At 36.9% G+C, this 16,582-nt stretch overlaps 1 protein-coding gene across 1 annotated transcript in view; it reads right to left on the bottom strand.

Annotated features, from left to right (window-relative positions):
• Nucleotides 1-8,079, bottom strand: part of LOC121388026 (E3 ubiquitin-protein ligase AMFR-like) — a 39,122-nt gene extending 31,043 nt beyond the window's left edge. The window contains exons 1-3 of the mRNA XM_041519225.1: nt 7,999-8,079; nt 1,784-2,070; nt 1,010-1,102 (exon numbers count right to left, since the gene is read on the bottom strand). Of these exons, the coding sequence (XP_041375159.1) occupies nt 1,010-1,102; nt 1,784-2,059 (369 nt within the window). The 5' untranslated portion in view covers nt 2,060-2,070; nt 7,999-8,079. The remainder of the gene's footprint in view (nt 1-1,009; nt 1,103-1,783; nt 2,071-7,998) is intronic.
• Nucleotides 8,080-16,582: the final 8,503 nt, after the last annotated feature.

The following is a 16,582-nucleotide window of genomic DNA, read 5'->3' as shown; positions in this document are numbered from 1 at the left end:
TAAACGAAAATGGAATTTTAAAAAACTACATTTTATTTATATTAGCCATATTTGTGAATGACTGCGGCTGGTATTCATACGAATGGCTAATTACATGTAGGCTTACAAATATAACGTGAGAGACAAGTGGACAAACACTTAAAATCGTAGTTTCAGTTTGTAAAATACGTGTCTTTACATTATATACATATTGTCATTACCTGTAGAAAACAAAAATAATACAAGAAAAATAGGTGGAACTACAACGATTAATATAATATTTTGTAGAGGATGACTGGCCATGGGACGAACAGTCTAGGACTACTATGACATGGGTCCCGAGACATACAGAGTCAAATTATTATGAACTAGTGGTTAAAATGACGAATCAAGAGAGGTTTAAGAAGAAAATAATATGATAATAATAATAATAATATCATCATCATCATCATTGTTATAAAGGAAGGGGGGGGGGGGGGGGGGAGTGGGAGAAAAAAATTCCACCGTGTTCAACGTTTTTGAGTCTTGAGATAAACCCTGCGTTCATCGCCCCATCTAGTGGCAGTTACAACATAAATACTTCCGTTTTGTGAGTGATCCGCAACTGGCGTATCAAATGTGTCCCCTTTGAGAAGTTACAGTAAGTCGTTTGCAGCATCACTTTTCATAAAACTAGTCATGCACAATCTATATATGTTTCCCCTACTCGTACTATAAAATTTCAAAGGATATAAAAAGAAAAACATCAAAAACTTCATCTCTCTTTTTAAACATCTTCTTTTTTTCATGTCGTCTGTTCGTGTAAAGTTTTAATAGTGGTTATGTATCGCCGTCTAAAATAAAACCAAGACTATATACTGTTACAGTTATTTTACGTACAATTTCAAGAAACATGTATTATTTGTTTGTTAGAATATTTGTTTAATGAAATTTACATAGAAATGACTAAAAATTGAATATACCGACAGACTGATCGGTAACTACAGGTGATCCAGAAGTGATCCGGAACTGGCGCATCACCTGTACTAACCTGCTGTTCACTGACTCGCAGATCACCAAAGACGAGTTGCTGTATCACCTTCCCCACCAGGATTAGGCCACAGTAAGCAGTGTTCACCAGAATCTGTAAAAAATGAGCGTAATATTAGATTATGACAATGAAGATAATAATATTTAAACCTAGCACCAGAATGCATCCACAGTAAGCCATGTTCACCAGAATTTGAAAATACTGACTAATATATTAGATTATGATGATGAAGATGATGATAATATTTAAACCTAGCACCAGAATTAGTCTACAGTAAGCCGTGTTCACCAGAATCTGAAAACATTGACTGTAATATTAGATTATGACGATGAAGATGATGATGATATTTAAACCTAGCACCAGAATTAGTCTACAGTAAGCCGTGAACACTGAGCGTCATATCAGATTATGACAATGAAGATGAAGATGGTAATATTTAAATCTAGCACCAGAATGCATACACAGTAAGCCATATTCACCAGAATCTGAAAACATCACATGTAGCATTAAATGATGATGATGTTTTGCCAACTGCAAATTTTAATAACAATTTGCAATATAACTGAATGTAATGATCACTATTTTGTTGAAAAACAACTGGGTTTCCACAGTCTTTGAAACTTAATAGAAAATATATTCCTCACCCAACAATAAAATCTTTTCAACACAAACAGAATATATTCTGAACACTCTGCTAAAACCCATTGAGACAGGATTTTTTAAAGCTTCTACACGCACAGGCCATAATATTAGTAAAAATGCATTTGCACTCACCCACACACACCACGTCTCTGTTGTGAGAACAAAGAGGAAGTTCCAGTGGTAGGTGTCGTAGGGCAGTGTGTGGTTCAACATCTGACCCGGAGTGATCGACACATCCACGTCATTACTCGTTATCTCCGGCTCTGTCGTCGCTGTCGGAGGAGTCTCGCCGACGTCTGTGACACTCTGGTGTGCGTAAAATATGGCCGACGCCAGGAGGAGAACGGTGAACGACGTGTAAAACTGAAGACTCGGTAGTGGAATTCTCTCCAACAGAATGGCCGGCATTTTGGATAAATCTAAAAGAAAGTAATATTAGAAATCTACGAACATTAAGGAAATTTTAATTTTGATCCAATTTTGAACCACAACTACATGTATATTTAACCATATTTAAATGTTTAACATTGTACCATACTTCTAAAATTGTTTTCCCATTGACAAAAGAGTGCAATAAATAAAGATGATTAAATAAGCTTGTTTGTCGGACTGACTGTACGAAACTAGTGTCAGGATTCTTGTATTGCCCGAGCGAGAGCAATACATAAATCATGTCACATGCGAGTGTAATAATTTCTTTATTATCCATATTATAATTTTTTATGAATAACAAGACTGTATCAAAACGTTTCAAATGTAGCTAGGAGACGACGAGATGATAAAAAAAATAACGAAAAGAAAAGATAATAGGTGTGTAAGTATAGGCTTAGGTCTCGTTTACAAAAAAAAAAGAGTCTTTTTTTTAAATATATCTATTATTTAAAAAAAAATATCTAATAAAACAGCATTTTAATATTTGTATTTCAGCCAGAGGTTAATGAATGTACATCTGTTATTTTTATATACCGTATATATATATATACACACACACACACACACACATGTATATATATATACCAGCGTTTTTCAGTATCATCAATATCATATATTAGGAATAAAAATTGTATTATGCGAGCCTCTGGCGAGCATAATACATTATATTTATTCCTAATATATGATATTGACGATACCGAAATACACGAGGGTAATAATATCTTTATCATATAAGCTCAAGCTTAACTGAATGTGTTTTTGTAAACTGTACATGCAGCTTTAATTCCAGTCCGCCATTACTAGATATTCAAATGATGTAAGAATATGTGGCGCGGTGTATTTTTGAATGGAAATGACATCAAACTCGAATGACGTCATTTTGGATGTACAAACTATAGTACTTAATAATCATCATAGCAAACTATTTAATTGTTTGTTTCAATATGTATGTTAGAAAGTCACAGACCATGTGACTGGAACATGATTTGATGCACAGTACTCTGTGGCATTTTGATGGCGACCAATCAGAGCGATCAGGGTCTGATTATATTTACTCTTGGAACTCTGGTTGCACGCACACGCTGGTCTACTTGACAACTTGTTACACATTTATGAGTGATGTTGTTTAAAATTATTTTGTTGTTTTTTTAGATTATCATTTGTAAAGACAGATATATATTTTTTTTTTTTATCAACAACTCCGTTCTAGATCAAAAACTGACTTGACATAGATGTTAGAGCCGTTTGTAACTGGTTTTGCAAACGTAAATGTGGTGGCGACAAACAATAAACTTTAGGTTTTTTTCAGTGTTTACACTTTATAACTTTATACACTCTATAAAAAGAAAGAAATGTTTTATTTAACGACGCACTCAACACATTTTATTTACGGTTATATGGCATCAGACATATGGTTAAGGACCACACAGATTTTGAGAGGAAACCCGCTGTCGCCATTACATGGGCTACTCTTCCGATTCGCAGCAAGGGATCTTTTATTTGCGCTTCCCACAAGCAGGATAGCACAAACCATGGCCTTTGTTGAACCAGTTATGGATCACTGGTCGGTGCAAGTGGTTTACACCTACCCATTGAGACTTGCAGAGCACTCACTCAGGGTTTGGAGTCGGTATCTGGATTAAAAATCCCATGCCTCGACTGGGATCCGAACCCAGTACCTACCAGCCTGTAGACTGATGCCCTGCCACGATGCCGGCAACTTGAATAAAGTTACATCGTAGGTATATACTGATTTCATGGATGGGTCAAAGATTACTGGTTGCCAACTATTTGTCAGTGAAATATTGAATGTGATAGCAAATTGGAAGAAGTGACTTGTAGACGTTTCTTTGTTTTTGTACAATCCTAGCATTGTAGATTTTTTTGTTTTTTGATCACTTACCATCGGGATCACGCATGACACAATGTGTCTTTTACTGGCCTGAATCCAAAAACCAATGCAGGGCTCGCGCTGTCAGTAGCCAAATTAGCCAATGGTTAATGTGTACAAAAAATGGCTAATAAAATTTGTAAGTAGCTAAAATTTTGGCTAAGCCATTTTCTATCTTCCGATGTGAACAAACGGTTACATAATCTATCCGACACCTGACATATAATAATAATACCAAATATTCAAATAGCGATCTCGCAACCGGTAACGAGAAACGGTGTCATTCAGAATACAACATAATAATGTTTGCTTATTTTAATAATCACGGTTATTAATTTTAATGATAACATGTATGAAAGCAAAGATCTGTAGCTTGTTATTTTAACTTTGTAAAGTCTTTGAACCAAAGTAATAAAACGGATCGACAATGCGCGACAATTTCAATACACATACTAGTTCAGGGCCGAAGACAAGTAGGCTAGGGCCGAGTTCAACCAGACCGAGGAAAACAAAAATGTCCGCTAGACTGGTTTATGCGCTTCACATTAAACCCAATGTTCACGCCGGGAACCAATCACATAGTTTGTCAACATTAGGAAAACATTTGTTGGCCGCTCTCAGTGTCTTATAGGTCATGCTTGACAATCAGCCGAGACTGTTGCACGTGTCAAGAGACATAGTTGCGGAAATTAAACAATATGATTACACGCAAGTAAATCTTGATGAAAATTTGGAGACAAAAAAAAACCAAATAGTTGTTCGCATCAATGAATACTTAATTGCTGTTTCGTTCGTTTATTTCTGTTGTCTTTGTTAATTTCGCACTTGTGCATATTGCGATCGCAGGAAATGAACATGCAGTATTTATACAAATACATTAGTGCTGCAACGATAAACCGGTATACCGCGATAATTGATCAGCTCGATACGAACCGCGGTACAGTTTTGCGTATCGCGATTTTTATACGCTATTTTATTTGACTTGAAATAGGCAAATAAACAAACAAAAACCACATCATTTTATTAATTGGTGGTGACAGGAAGTGTAACTATCACGTTAAGCGTAGTCGGCTTACTTGTTGGCATACGAAGTGATAGGTCGGTTATACTTGGTTCTGACCTCTAAACAAAACGTGTTTAATGTCCATTGAAAATAACCAGTTAACGATAATTACAAATAAATGTTTTGTTACTTACACATTATCATTCATTGTTCATTTACGTTGGAATACGGCTACGGCTATCATCTTCAAAGAAATAAACCAACAAGTGAGAATCACACTTCGCTATTTTTCACTGAACTCGGAATACTTCAGCCGATCGTTCAAAATACCTCGGCTAATAACCTCGGCTCTGGTTTGGTCGATCTGCCGAAACATAGCGACTCAATACGTACATTTCCGTGTTAAGCGAGCAGCCCGATAGTAAGGATTTCCGAATGTGACAATTTATAAATAGTTTGACACCGCCACACCGGTGTTCTGGTAGACAAGTATTGTGATAAAAAATAAAAATATGGCCTAAAACATTTAGCCTGACAGCTGAAACTAATAAAAATCATTAAAAAGTTATGCCTTCTGTTTTCATTAAAAAAAAGACCCAACCCATAAATATTAAATTTAAATAATATCAACTATATTGCAATACGGTTTCTTATATCGCAATACGGTTTCGACCGTATCGTTGCACCCCTAAAATACATGTAGCTGTTAAAGGAGAGGACAATTAAGGCATTTGGCTTGGTATGCATATTCAACGATATATAATGCACATTATTGCTTAATATCAACAAGTATAATCGTATAGTTAATTAACAAAACGGTTAAATGTGACGGCTATTATATAAAAAGTGCGCAGCCATTTTGTACCATCCCACTGAATACGCCCTTTGGCGAGCTGGTGGTTACGTAATACCTAACGTGTCACGTCAGGAATTAGTCTTCGAAATGAAGAAACAAAACATACCTGATTTTTGCAGATGCATCGCAGTGTTCTGTAATTATATCCATTCTAGTAAGCCAGCACCAATTATATACTATTTTTCAATACAAAATAAACCACCATTGTCAAAGTGTTGAAATAACTGTATATGTTTCGTACATAAATTAACCCACATACTGAAACAATAATCCGAGTGTTTTCTTGGTTAATTGGTCTTTTCTTTCTGTGGCCTTTCTGTGGTTCCTGATTGGCAGGTGTATATTCAGACGGTCCCCAGACACTGTGTCTAGACACACTAAAAAGACGTCTCTTTTATGAAGATCACAGGGTATTGTGTGATAACAGCACGGATACACCTCAAATCGTAATGGACATTACCAACCTCCCTGCTTTATTACTGTAAGTAATTCTGTAAAACCCTTGATTAAGTAGACTTTCCCATCTAAAATCACAAAACTGACCAATTACGTCGTCCCAAAGAAAAGTATCACTTGGGTATTGTGAGTGGTAGTTTTAGAACGTGCCCTACCAATAGGCCTAATAGTATGCATTTTTTTCTTTGGGTTTTAAAAAAGAAAAATACTATAACTCCATTTCGTTCTACTGATGTAACCTGAAATATATTTAGTTATATAGATTATTACACTATCAAGTCATTTATGTTGTTTTACAAGTCAGGTTGATGAAAGCGAAACGCCTTGTCATAAATTAGAGCGTTTGTTTACACTGTGCATAGAGAAGATGGACGGAGCTGACGTCACTTCACCCCAAGTTACACCACCGGACGTCACAAAAACGAAACAAAATGGCTGCCCCCAGTTAGCAGGAATAATCATGTTTTTCATTTATTAAAGTGTCAGTATGTGTTGGTGGTCTGGGTATGCATCTTTCCAACACATATGGCTCTTGTTTGAGTTGACCCTACCTTTAAACGTCGGCCCTACACTGAATACAATTAGTTTACAATAATCATGACATTTGTTAGATAAAATATAAAATTTGTAGACTGTGAGCTGACATCTCAAAAGACCGCAAATTTCAATTCATTATCTTTTTAATCAAAACTTTTGACATAAATGGAACAGTTGTAATACGTGAAGTCGGCATTCTCAGGCTTCGTATTTTACCAAATGAAATCAACAACATATTACAAAATTGTTGGGGTAGGGAATTGCTGGGTTACTTTTAAAAATTGTTTTAAACCAGTTCAAACCAACATAAAGATTGCTACTTTAAAGAAATAATGTGCTCTATTTTTTTTTAAAAAGAAGAAGAATACTGGCTTTCATATTTGTATTAATGTCATAGGCCTTAGAATTTGGGATGGGTGTTTGCAGAGGACACTGACTTCCAACTCTGCATATTTGAGAACCCCTGATGACAACTTCCTAAGTGTAAATTCAGAGTGCACTGAATATAACAGCTGATTTCCTCTTCATTTGTTCATAGGGCAGGATGTTGCCCAGTGGTAGTGTTCACTTGATGTACGGTCGGTCGGGATCGATCCGTCGGTGGGCCCATTGGGCTATTTCTCGCTCCAGCCAGTGCACCACAACTGGTATATCAAAGGCTGTGGTATGTGTTATCCTGTCTGTGGGATAGCACATATAAAAGATCCCTTGCTGCTAATCGAAAAAGAGTAGCTCATGAAGTGGCGACAGCGGGTTTCCTATCTCAATATCTGTGTCGTCCTTAACCATATGTCCGTAAATAAAATGTGTTGAGTGTGTCGTTAAATAAAACATTTCCTTCTTCATTTGTTCAAGAATATGTCAGCCAAAATGGTTGGGTTTAGATTCCAACAGACTTGTTTAAATTTGAAGAAAAACCCCCGCCCAAAACCACCAAAGACTTTTACTAAAAACAGTGGACAGGTGACAGTACCAAAGATTGAAAGAAAAGTCCTTCCCCACCTCAACGAGTCAACGATCAACAGGAAATCCCGGCATCCATGAACCCATTTTTATGATTTTATGTGAAAGTTTCATGTATCAAGATGACGATAATGAACTCTCAATATTGTACACCAGCAAATGAAGAAACGTATTGTTTTAAACCGTGTTAATCAACTAAGGATACATACTTTCTCCACAATAATTACAAACGACGTAAATTCCTTAGTCGAAAGACTAAATCGGTTTATGCTTTACGACCTTGAACTGGTTTTTTACCGGAAGCGGAACTTTTGTTAGTTTCGTTCTTTGTTATTCCCTCCTTTAATGTGAGCCCCGCAAATGCCAACGACAAAAAATATTAGTCTGGCTAATATTAGTGTTCTTGAAAAAAACAAAAACATTTAACTTTGAACATTATATATTATATACGCCGAGAAAATGTGTACAGTTTTCTTAAGTCATAGGCAACAATGATTGTAATAATTGGGTAATAAAACCGTTGCTTTTTCAGGAAAGATAACTGCTTAAAATATAAATTGCTTGCTTGTTTGTTTGTTTCATTGTGTGTTTTTTAAAAACTATTTATTTGCTTGTTTTGTTTTGTCCGTTCAAATATTAATTTGTAGTTGAAAGGAAAATAAATTGTTATTTACAAAATTGTTTTAGACACAAATTTATACTGATCAGCTTAATTTGTTATTACAAACCATTAGCCTAAAATAATTAGAAATGCAATGCGAATTTTCATATTCTAAAAACAAAATTCATCCCAGACCTATTCACTGGCGCACAGGACGGACGTGCATAACTGAATATTAAATTGATATAGTCACGTAAATAGAGGGACCAGTGGCGGATCCAGAAAATCCATGGGGGGGGGGGGGCAGTAACATGAGATGGAATGTCAAGGGAACTTTGGGGGAGGTTTGGAGAGGGATCTTAAAAAAAAAAAAAAAAAAAATAGTTACATTCTCTGGTTACCATATTATAACATCATGTACAAATGTGAAATACAAGCTCAATATGCACTTTTAAAAAAGTCGTGTGTGTTCGCTATGAACGGATATCGTCAAACGTATATGCTTGATTCGTCGCCTGTGCCGCCATAGCTCGGCAAAGCACAAACGACAGCCTGTTGTCAGTTTCAGTTAACACGTGCGTTTGCCGATTTCAAATTGTAGGGTTCGTCTAAAAAAATTAAAAGAGAAATCTTGCGCTGTACGAAGAACGTTCGGTTGAGGATATGGTACTAGAGTCCTTAGTTGAAACCGGTTTGATCTTGACAACGTATTATCGACAGTCGTACCTTCCTATTTCAGAATTGATCTTTTATAAAGTGTTAGTAGAACTTTCAAAGTTTAGTTTGTATACAACACATTAATCATGTATATATTTTTAAAACACAATATACTAAAGTAGACAATGAACGTTTTCACTTCTTAATTTTACGTGTTAAAATCGACAAATTCAAATAAATATTATTTCGTTTGGAAAGGGTAAAGTTAGGGGGGGTGGGGGTGGGAGTGTGTTTAACGACATCAAAGATAAAGCATATTGATTTAATAATCATCCGATCCCATACAACCGTAAATAAAATGTGTTGAGTGCGTCGTTAAATAAAACATATCCTATCCTTCCTTCCATCTGCTGTTGGATGTCTAACATTTGGTAATTTTAGCACATAATCTTAGAGAGGAATCGGGTGAATGTGCAGGGGGAGGGTATTAGAGGTCGAAACCCTTACTTGCCCAAGCTTGAAAAAAATAGATTTTTTATTTTTGAACTTATTTTCGTGCTTATATCCAATTAAGGTTCAAGCACGCTGTCCTGGGCACACACCTCAGCTATCTGGGCTGTCTGTCCAGGACAGTGGGTTAGTTGTTAGTTGGTTAGTCGTTAGTGAGAGAGAAGAGGGAGTAGTGGCCTTACACCTACCCATTGAGCCCTTAAGAACTCGCTCTGGGTTGGAGCCGGTACCGGGCTGCGAACCCTGTACCTACCAGCCTGTAGTCCGATGGCTTAACCACTGCGCCACCGAGGCCGGTGAAAAAAATAGAAATATATTTGTTGGGGGAGCATGGCCCCATATAAACTTCGCTCAACACAGTCTATAACCCCAACCTCGCTGAAATCCCTGCACACGCGCCTTGGAAACCCGATACATTTTTTTTTTTTTTTTTTTTTTTAGCAAGGGATCGTTTATATGTACCATCCCACAGACAGGATATCACATACCATGGTCTTTTATATACCCGCCGATGGGGATCGATCCTAGACTGACCGAGCATTTCCAAAAAACACCTTTTTAGGTCTAAGTAATGAATAAAAATAACATATAGTCTTGAACAATGTTATGTAAATCGAACACAGTACCCTCTTCCTCTACCCCTACAGCGTTACGTAATTAGTAACACCCCCTTACATGTAACGCGTATTCCAACAGCTGGCCACTGTCAAAATTTCAAGGCAAATCCCCCACCCACCGACCCCTGGAAAGGCGTTGTACCATACCTCTATGGATATAAATATGTTTTGGAGATATGAGACGACCCCTCAATCAAGACTGTTAAATTTGTTCGAAAATTGCGAACTCTCGCGTGATCTCTTGTTGAAGAATTCTATACTTGTGACAAGCCAATGAAAACCGAGATCGGTACAAGCCCGTCAAAAGTGTCCCACTTTCAAAATACTGGCTTTGTTTTTGACCTGGATAAGCCAGCGTAGTGAAACCAATGCGGAGTGCGACGTCATATATGCACCAAACGTAATTGGATTTTCTGTTCTATATGCTTAAATAATAAAAATATTCCGGATACTGCCGCTTTAATATATAATAAAATTATAACTATCACAAAAATTTAGGGGGGCCCGGGCCCCTGGGCCCACCCCTGAATCCGCCTTTGGGGACTAAGACAATCAAACTTTGAAATTAAGAGGCTACCTGCATTTTGTAAATTTTAAAAATACTGAAACTTTTTTTATTGACCAAAAATGTGTTGCAATGATCACAAACTCGAGAGAGTTGATCTCTTTTAGCAAAGAGAAAAACTTGCAACAGGCCCGTTATTTATTCCATATAATCATGCTTCTCTTCTTCTTTTAAAAAAACAAAACATACACCCACTAATTTTATCGATTAGGCTATAGATCACTAATTAACCAAACAAAACCATAGCACCTTTTATCAAACCCCCTTTTTGTTCTGGTGAGACAGTCCAGGCTGTCCAGGACAGCGTGCTTGAATCTTAATTGGATATAGGCACGTCAAATATTTATAAGTAAGTACGTTTTTTAATATTCCTTTTTTTTCTCTTCTCTTTTCTTTTATATTTATTTACTTATTTATTTACTTATTTATTTATTTATTTATTTATATGTTGAATTAATTAAAGTTAATTTTATTTTTTTATTTTTTTTATATTTATTTTTGTTTGTTTGTTCGCTTAATTATATGTTATTTTAATAATATTTATTTGCTTCTTTTGTTTTGTTCGTTCGTTTGCTCGGTCGTTCGTTGTTTTCAGACCTAACTACAAACAGTACAGAATAGGAATTCCATTACCGTAATTAGAAATGTAATCACTTCAAGAATATAAAATTAAACATGGCAATCTTTAAAGATTAGAGACCCCACTTTTCCACCCAAATGTGGAACATTTTAGTTGTAATCAATCCAGTGGAACAAATTAAACTGCGAGAACACACGCAGGTCGTGGTTCGGATCACGTTAACGTGTATATGCTTGCTCTATGGGCGGCGTCACATCTTACACATATGACACACACTCTTAAATTTCACCAGTAAGTCTTGAAAGTCAGAGTATTGAAGCACCCACTGGAGTCCGTCCTGTCGCATAGTTAATTATGGGATTTCTGGAAACAGCCGTCTTTATAAGTTTTATCCACACAGCTGGTAAGTATAGTGGAGACTGTGTTTTTATAAGGGCAGGATTATTTAATTAGTAATGATTAATTATTTATTTTTTTAGAAGAAAATATGATTAATAATTATAAACTTATTAAGTGATTTAAAAGTATACATATTTAGTATTTCTAAATAGAAAAATAACATCTTGCTTGTAGTGTTTCTGCCAGAAAGAAATGTTTGGGTATGGCGCTATGAAAATGACTGCAACCACAGTCAACAGAGGTTATTGGGGGTAGGGGGCTCATCCATAAAGAAAATGGGTTAAGTTTAGGGTTAGGGTTAAGAAAATCAAACAGTAATAATAAGAGTAATTCATTTTGTCAAAAGGTTAACTTTTAAAAAACCCTCTGCAAATTGTTTTGGATATGGCGCCATAACCGTTTTACCGTCTGGCAGAAATCCTGTGCTTTTGGTAAATGTATCATGAATTATAAACGTTTTAAAACTAATTCGTTATTGACCGACTTGAATGAAAAATAAGTATACTTCAATTGATAAGCCAAATCCAAATTCAAACAAATTTAACATGGCCATATCCACCGAAGGTTTCGAAACCACCACCCACCTTATTTAAAAAATATGATTAACTTCTGAATGTGTCCATTACGTTGGTTAACACAAAGAATGAAAACAAACAAACAAACAAACAAATAAACAAACAAATAAACATACAAAAGGCATACAAAAAACCCCAATAATTATTAGGCAAGGTTATCCAAGTCAAAGGGATATATATTAGTGCTGAATGGGAAACCGGTTGCCATCAGCTATTTTAATTTCCCCACGTTGGCCATACATGTTTTAAAAATTAGTCCTACCGTGTCCCACAAGTGAATTATCGTTTAATTTCAATAAATGTTTAATTAATTACATGAATTTGGCACGTGTTTACATAGATAGAAAGATGCAACAACGATCTGCCTTGAGTAATGTCTCCAAATTCCCCGATTAGATGACACAAGGTCCACATGATTAACTTGACTTTTGTGCTTATAAAAATCCAATTAAGATTCGAACACGCTGTCCTGAGCACCCTTGGGATATCTAAACTTTCTGTCCACGCAGAACATAGTTTAATGGATATTGTTAATGAGAAATAAGATATAAAAGATTCCTTGCTGCTAATGGAGCGGGTTTCTCTGAAGACTACGTGTCAGAATGATAAAAGAAAGAAAGAAAGAAAGAAATGTTTTATTTAACGACGCACTCAACACATTTTTTTTATTTATGGTTATATGGCGTCGGACATGTGGTTAAGGACCACACAGATATAGAGAGAGTAAACCCGCTGTCGCCACTTCATGGGCTACTGTTTTTCGATTAGCAGCAAGGGATCTTTTATATGCACCATCCCACAGACAGGATAGTACATATCACGGCCTTTGATGTACCAGTCGTGGTGCACTGGCTGCAACGAGAAATAGCCCAATGGGCCCACCGACGGGGACCGATCCCAGCAGAATGATAAAATGTTTGACATCCAATAGCCGATGATTAATAAATCAATGTGCTCTAGTGGTGTCATTAAACAAAACAAACTTTCCCATAATATTCAGACAATTCAGTATATTAGGAGAGATGACGAGTCATCCATTGTACAAAAGAAGAAGAATATAGGTTAGAATAAGATCACAGAACAATAAATAGACGTCAGCTGACGGTTTTATTTATTAATTATTATAACCTCCCACAGTGACACCTCACCCCACTCTACCAGTTCCAAATTATCTTCAATGACCATGATTTAGACCTCCCCCCCCTCTCTCTCTCTCTCTCTCTCTCTCTCTCTCTCTCTCTCTCTCTCTCTCTCTCTCTCTCTCTCTCTCTCTCTGTCAATTACAGTGTTCTTTAACGACACCACTAAAGCACATTGATTTATTAGTCATCGAATACTGTCAAACATTTAGTGATTCTTGGAGGACACCGACTATATGTTTTCATTATTAGCAAGGGATCTTTTATATGCACTTCCTCACGGACAGGACAGCACATACCACTGCCTTTGATATACCAGTCATTATGCACCGGTCTGGACAGGAAAACCCCCAAATCAGACAATGGATCCATTGAGGTTTCTACGACGCAAGCACCTCAAGCGAGCGCTTTCTCGACTGAACTAGATCTCGTGATAAAGAAAAACAGAAAGTCGAAGTTGTTGTAGGGTCTTGGTGTTTATAATAATAACATTTACAAAACTAACTCACTAACACTCTCTCTCTCTCTCTCTCTCTCTCTCTCTCTCTCTCTCTCTCTCTCTCTCTCTCTCTCTCTCTCTCTCTCTCTCTCTCTTTCTCTGGACGTGGTTAATAGAAATGGAAAGTCATTATTACTTCGGTCCGTTATTCTGGAGTTGATTGCAATTCAATAAAAGGTAGTGGACTTTTCCTATCAGCTATAATTATATTTACCGTTATCTGAAGTGTAGATAACAGGTGTAACTTATGAGCCATGAAATATGCCATGCTGATAACAACCTTCACAATGAGATAGAATTTCATTTTATCTTCTTAATCAGTTGATTACCTGCCCAGTGTCCAGGTGGAAATCTTACCAAGAGAATTAAAGAAACAGCAGTTTTATGTATATATATATATATATATATATATATATATATATATATATATATATATATATATATATATATATATATATATATATATATATATATATATATATATATATTATATATATATATATATATATATATATATATAATATATATGTATATGTATATGTATATGTATATGTATATATAATATATATATTATATATATATATATATATATATATTATATATATATGTATATATGTATATATAGATATATAGAGATATATATATATATATAGACACCTCAAAATAATGACAAGAAGAATACTAGCAATTAAAATTTGTATTATTTTGTTTTCAATTTATTTATCATATGCTATTAGATATCAAACATTTGGTAAGTTTGATATATAGTCTTAGAAAGATAACCCGTTATTTTTTTCCTATTAGTAGCAAGGGCTCTTTTATATGCACCATCCCACAGACACGATAGTCATGGTTCACTATCTGGAAAGAGAAATAGTCCAATGGGCCCACCCCAGGCGAGCATTGTACCATTAAGTCCCTGAGAGGGTGGGTGGGTGAGTGGGTGAGAGGGTGGGTGAGTGGGTGAGTGAGAGGGTGGGTGAGAGGGTGAGTGGGTGGGTGAGTGAGTGGGTGAGTGGGAGGGTGAGTGGGTGAGAGGGTGGGTGGGTGGGTGAGTGAGTGGGTGGGTGGCCCCACTGGAGTTGGTACAGCGATATTGTTGCTTGAAAAAAATAAATTCTTTCAAGTTCTTTGCAGATGATCGCTGTTTATTTAGAATGTTTGAGGTCACGAGCAAGGGATTCATAAGGCCCTTAATTTGGTACCGAAAACCAAGCGAGTATGCAAGCATTTCAGCAGGGGGTTGGATCTAGACTGCGGCGACCGAATGTTATAGAGGGGCAGAGCCAGTTTATCCTAGTAGCACACGTAGCACGTGCTACGATCCCCGTGCTTCAAGGGGCCCCACGGTGATGTGTACATTTATTTTGCCCAAGTAATTTTTCCCCTCTTCCCGAGCGGGTTGCAAAATACGAAGTATATATCCTGGGAATGGGGCAGCGCTGTTATTTGTACATCAGGCCCCGCGGTGTCTGTAGAGGGGTCGAGTCATGCTCCCCTGGAAATATATTATAAAGAAAAAACAACTGCTTGAGCAGGTGGTGGGATCGACCCCTCAAAAGCCTTCCACTACAAACAGGCTGTCTTGTTCACATTGATCAAAATGACGTCGACCATGTACTATAACGTTGAGTTTACCCCCAGCTAATTTCTTAATATATGTTAGTGTGTTACGCGGTAAACACAGTTTGTCCGCTAGAGCTCAAGTCCCCCTACGGACAAACACGTCATTGTTTTAAAGCAAACTTTCTTTGAAATATCATTTACAATGAACACGAATAGACTTCCGTTTAACACCACTTCTGAAATCTAGTTCCGTTTATCAGTATACTATATACACGTAACAGCGAGGAGTACCTTTGATGTCGCCGACAGTTTTACTAGCTATTCAGATCACGGTATGCTGGAACTTCTGTTTACCAGAATACGGTAACAATGGAAGTCAATAAGGTCAACAGAACTTGCAAAAGTCAATTTGAAAAATCATTTTTTAACTGGAAAGAGAATGAGGTTCATGCCCTGACCGTTCACACGCTATTGAAAAATCACACGTAATATATCGTAAGTTGCGAAAGTTTATTTTTTTCGAAACAACTGAACCACTGCCTCTCCCCCCCCCCCCCCCCCCCCCCCCCCCCCCCCCCACTAGTCAGGGGCCTACAACATGGGAATGTTTTTAGCCGAACGGTTAAAGAAGCGGACTATCAACAAGTTTGTTTTATTTAACGACACCACTGGAGCACATTGATTAATTAATCATCGGCTATTGGATGTCAAATATTTGGTAATTCTGACACGTAGTCATCAGAGGAAACCCGTTACATTTTTTCCTAATGCAGCAAGGGATCTTTTATATGCACTTTCCCACAGACAGGACAGCACATACCACGGCCTTTGATATACCGGTCGTGGTGCATTGGCTGGTACGAGAAATAGTCCAATGGGCCCACCGACGGGGATCGATCCCAGACCGACCGCGCATCAAGCCAACGCTTTACCACTGGGCTACGTCCCGCCCCTCGGGACTGTCAGAAGCCATGGAAATCGATACAGTAGGTTCGAATCCTGTCAGTTGACACTGAGTTTTTAAACATTCATAAATGCATATACGAACTTCTGTGCTTAGATTTGATTTCCTTGTTTCTTTGTCA

This window comes from Gigantopelta aegis, chromosome 14 (assembly GCF_016097555.1).
Source record: "Gigantopelta aegis isolate Gae_Host chromosome 14, Gae_host_genome, whole genome shotgun sequence".
Classification (NCBI taxonomy): domain Eukaryota; kingdom Metazoa; phylum Mollusca; class Gastropoda; order Neomphalida; family Peltospiridae; genus Gigantopelta; species Gigantopelta aegis.
The sequence above is the reverse complement of the archived record's forward strand: the minus strand, read 5'-3'. Positions and strand labels throughout refer to the sequence as shown.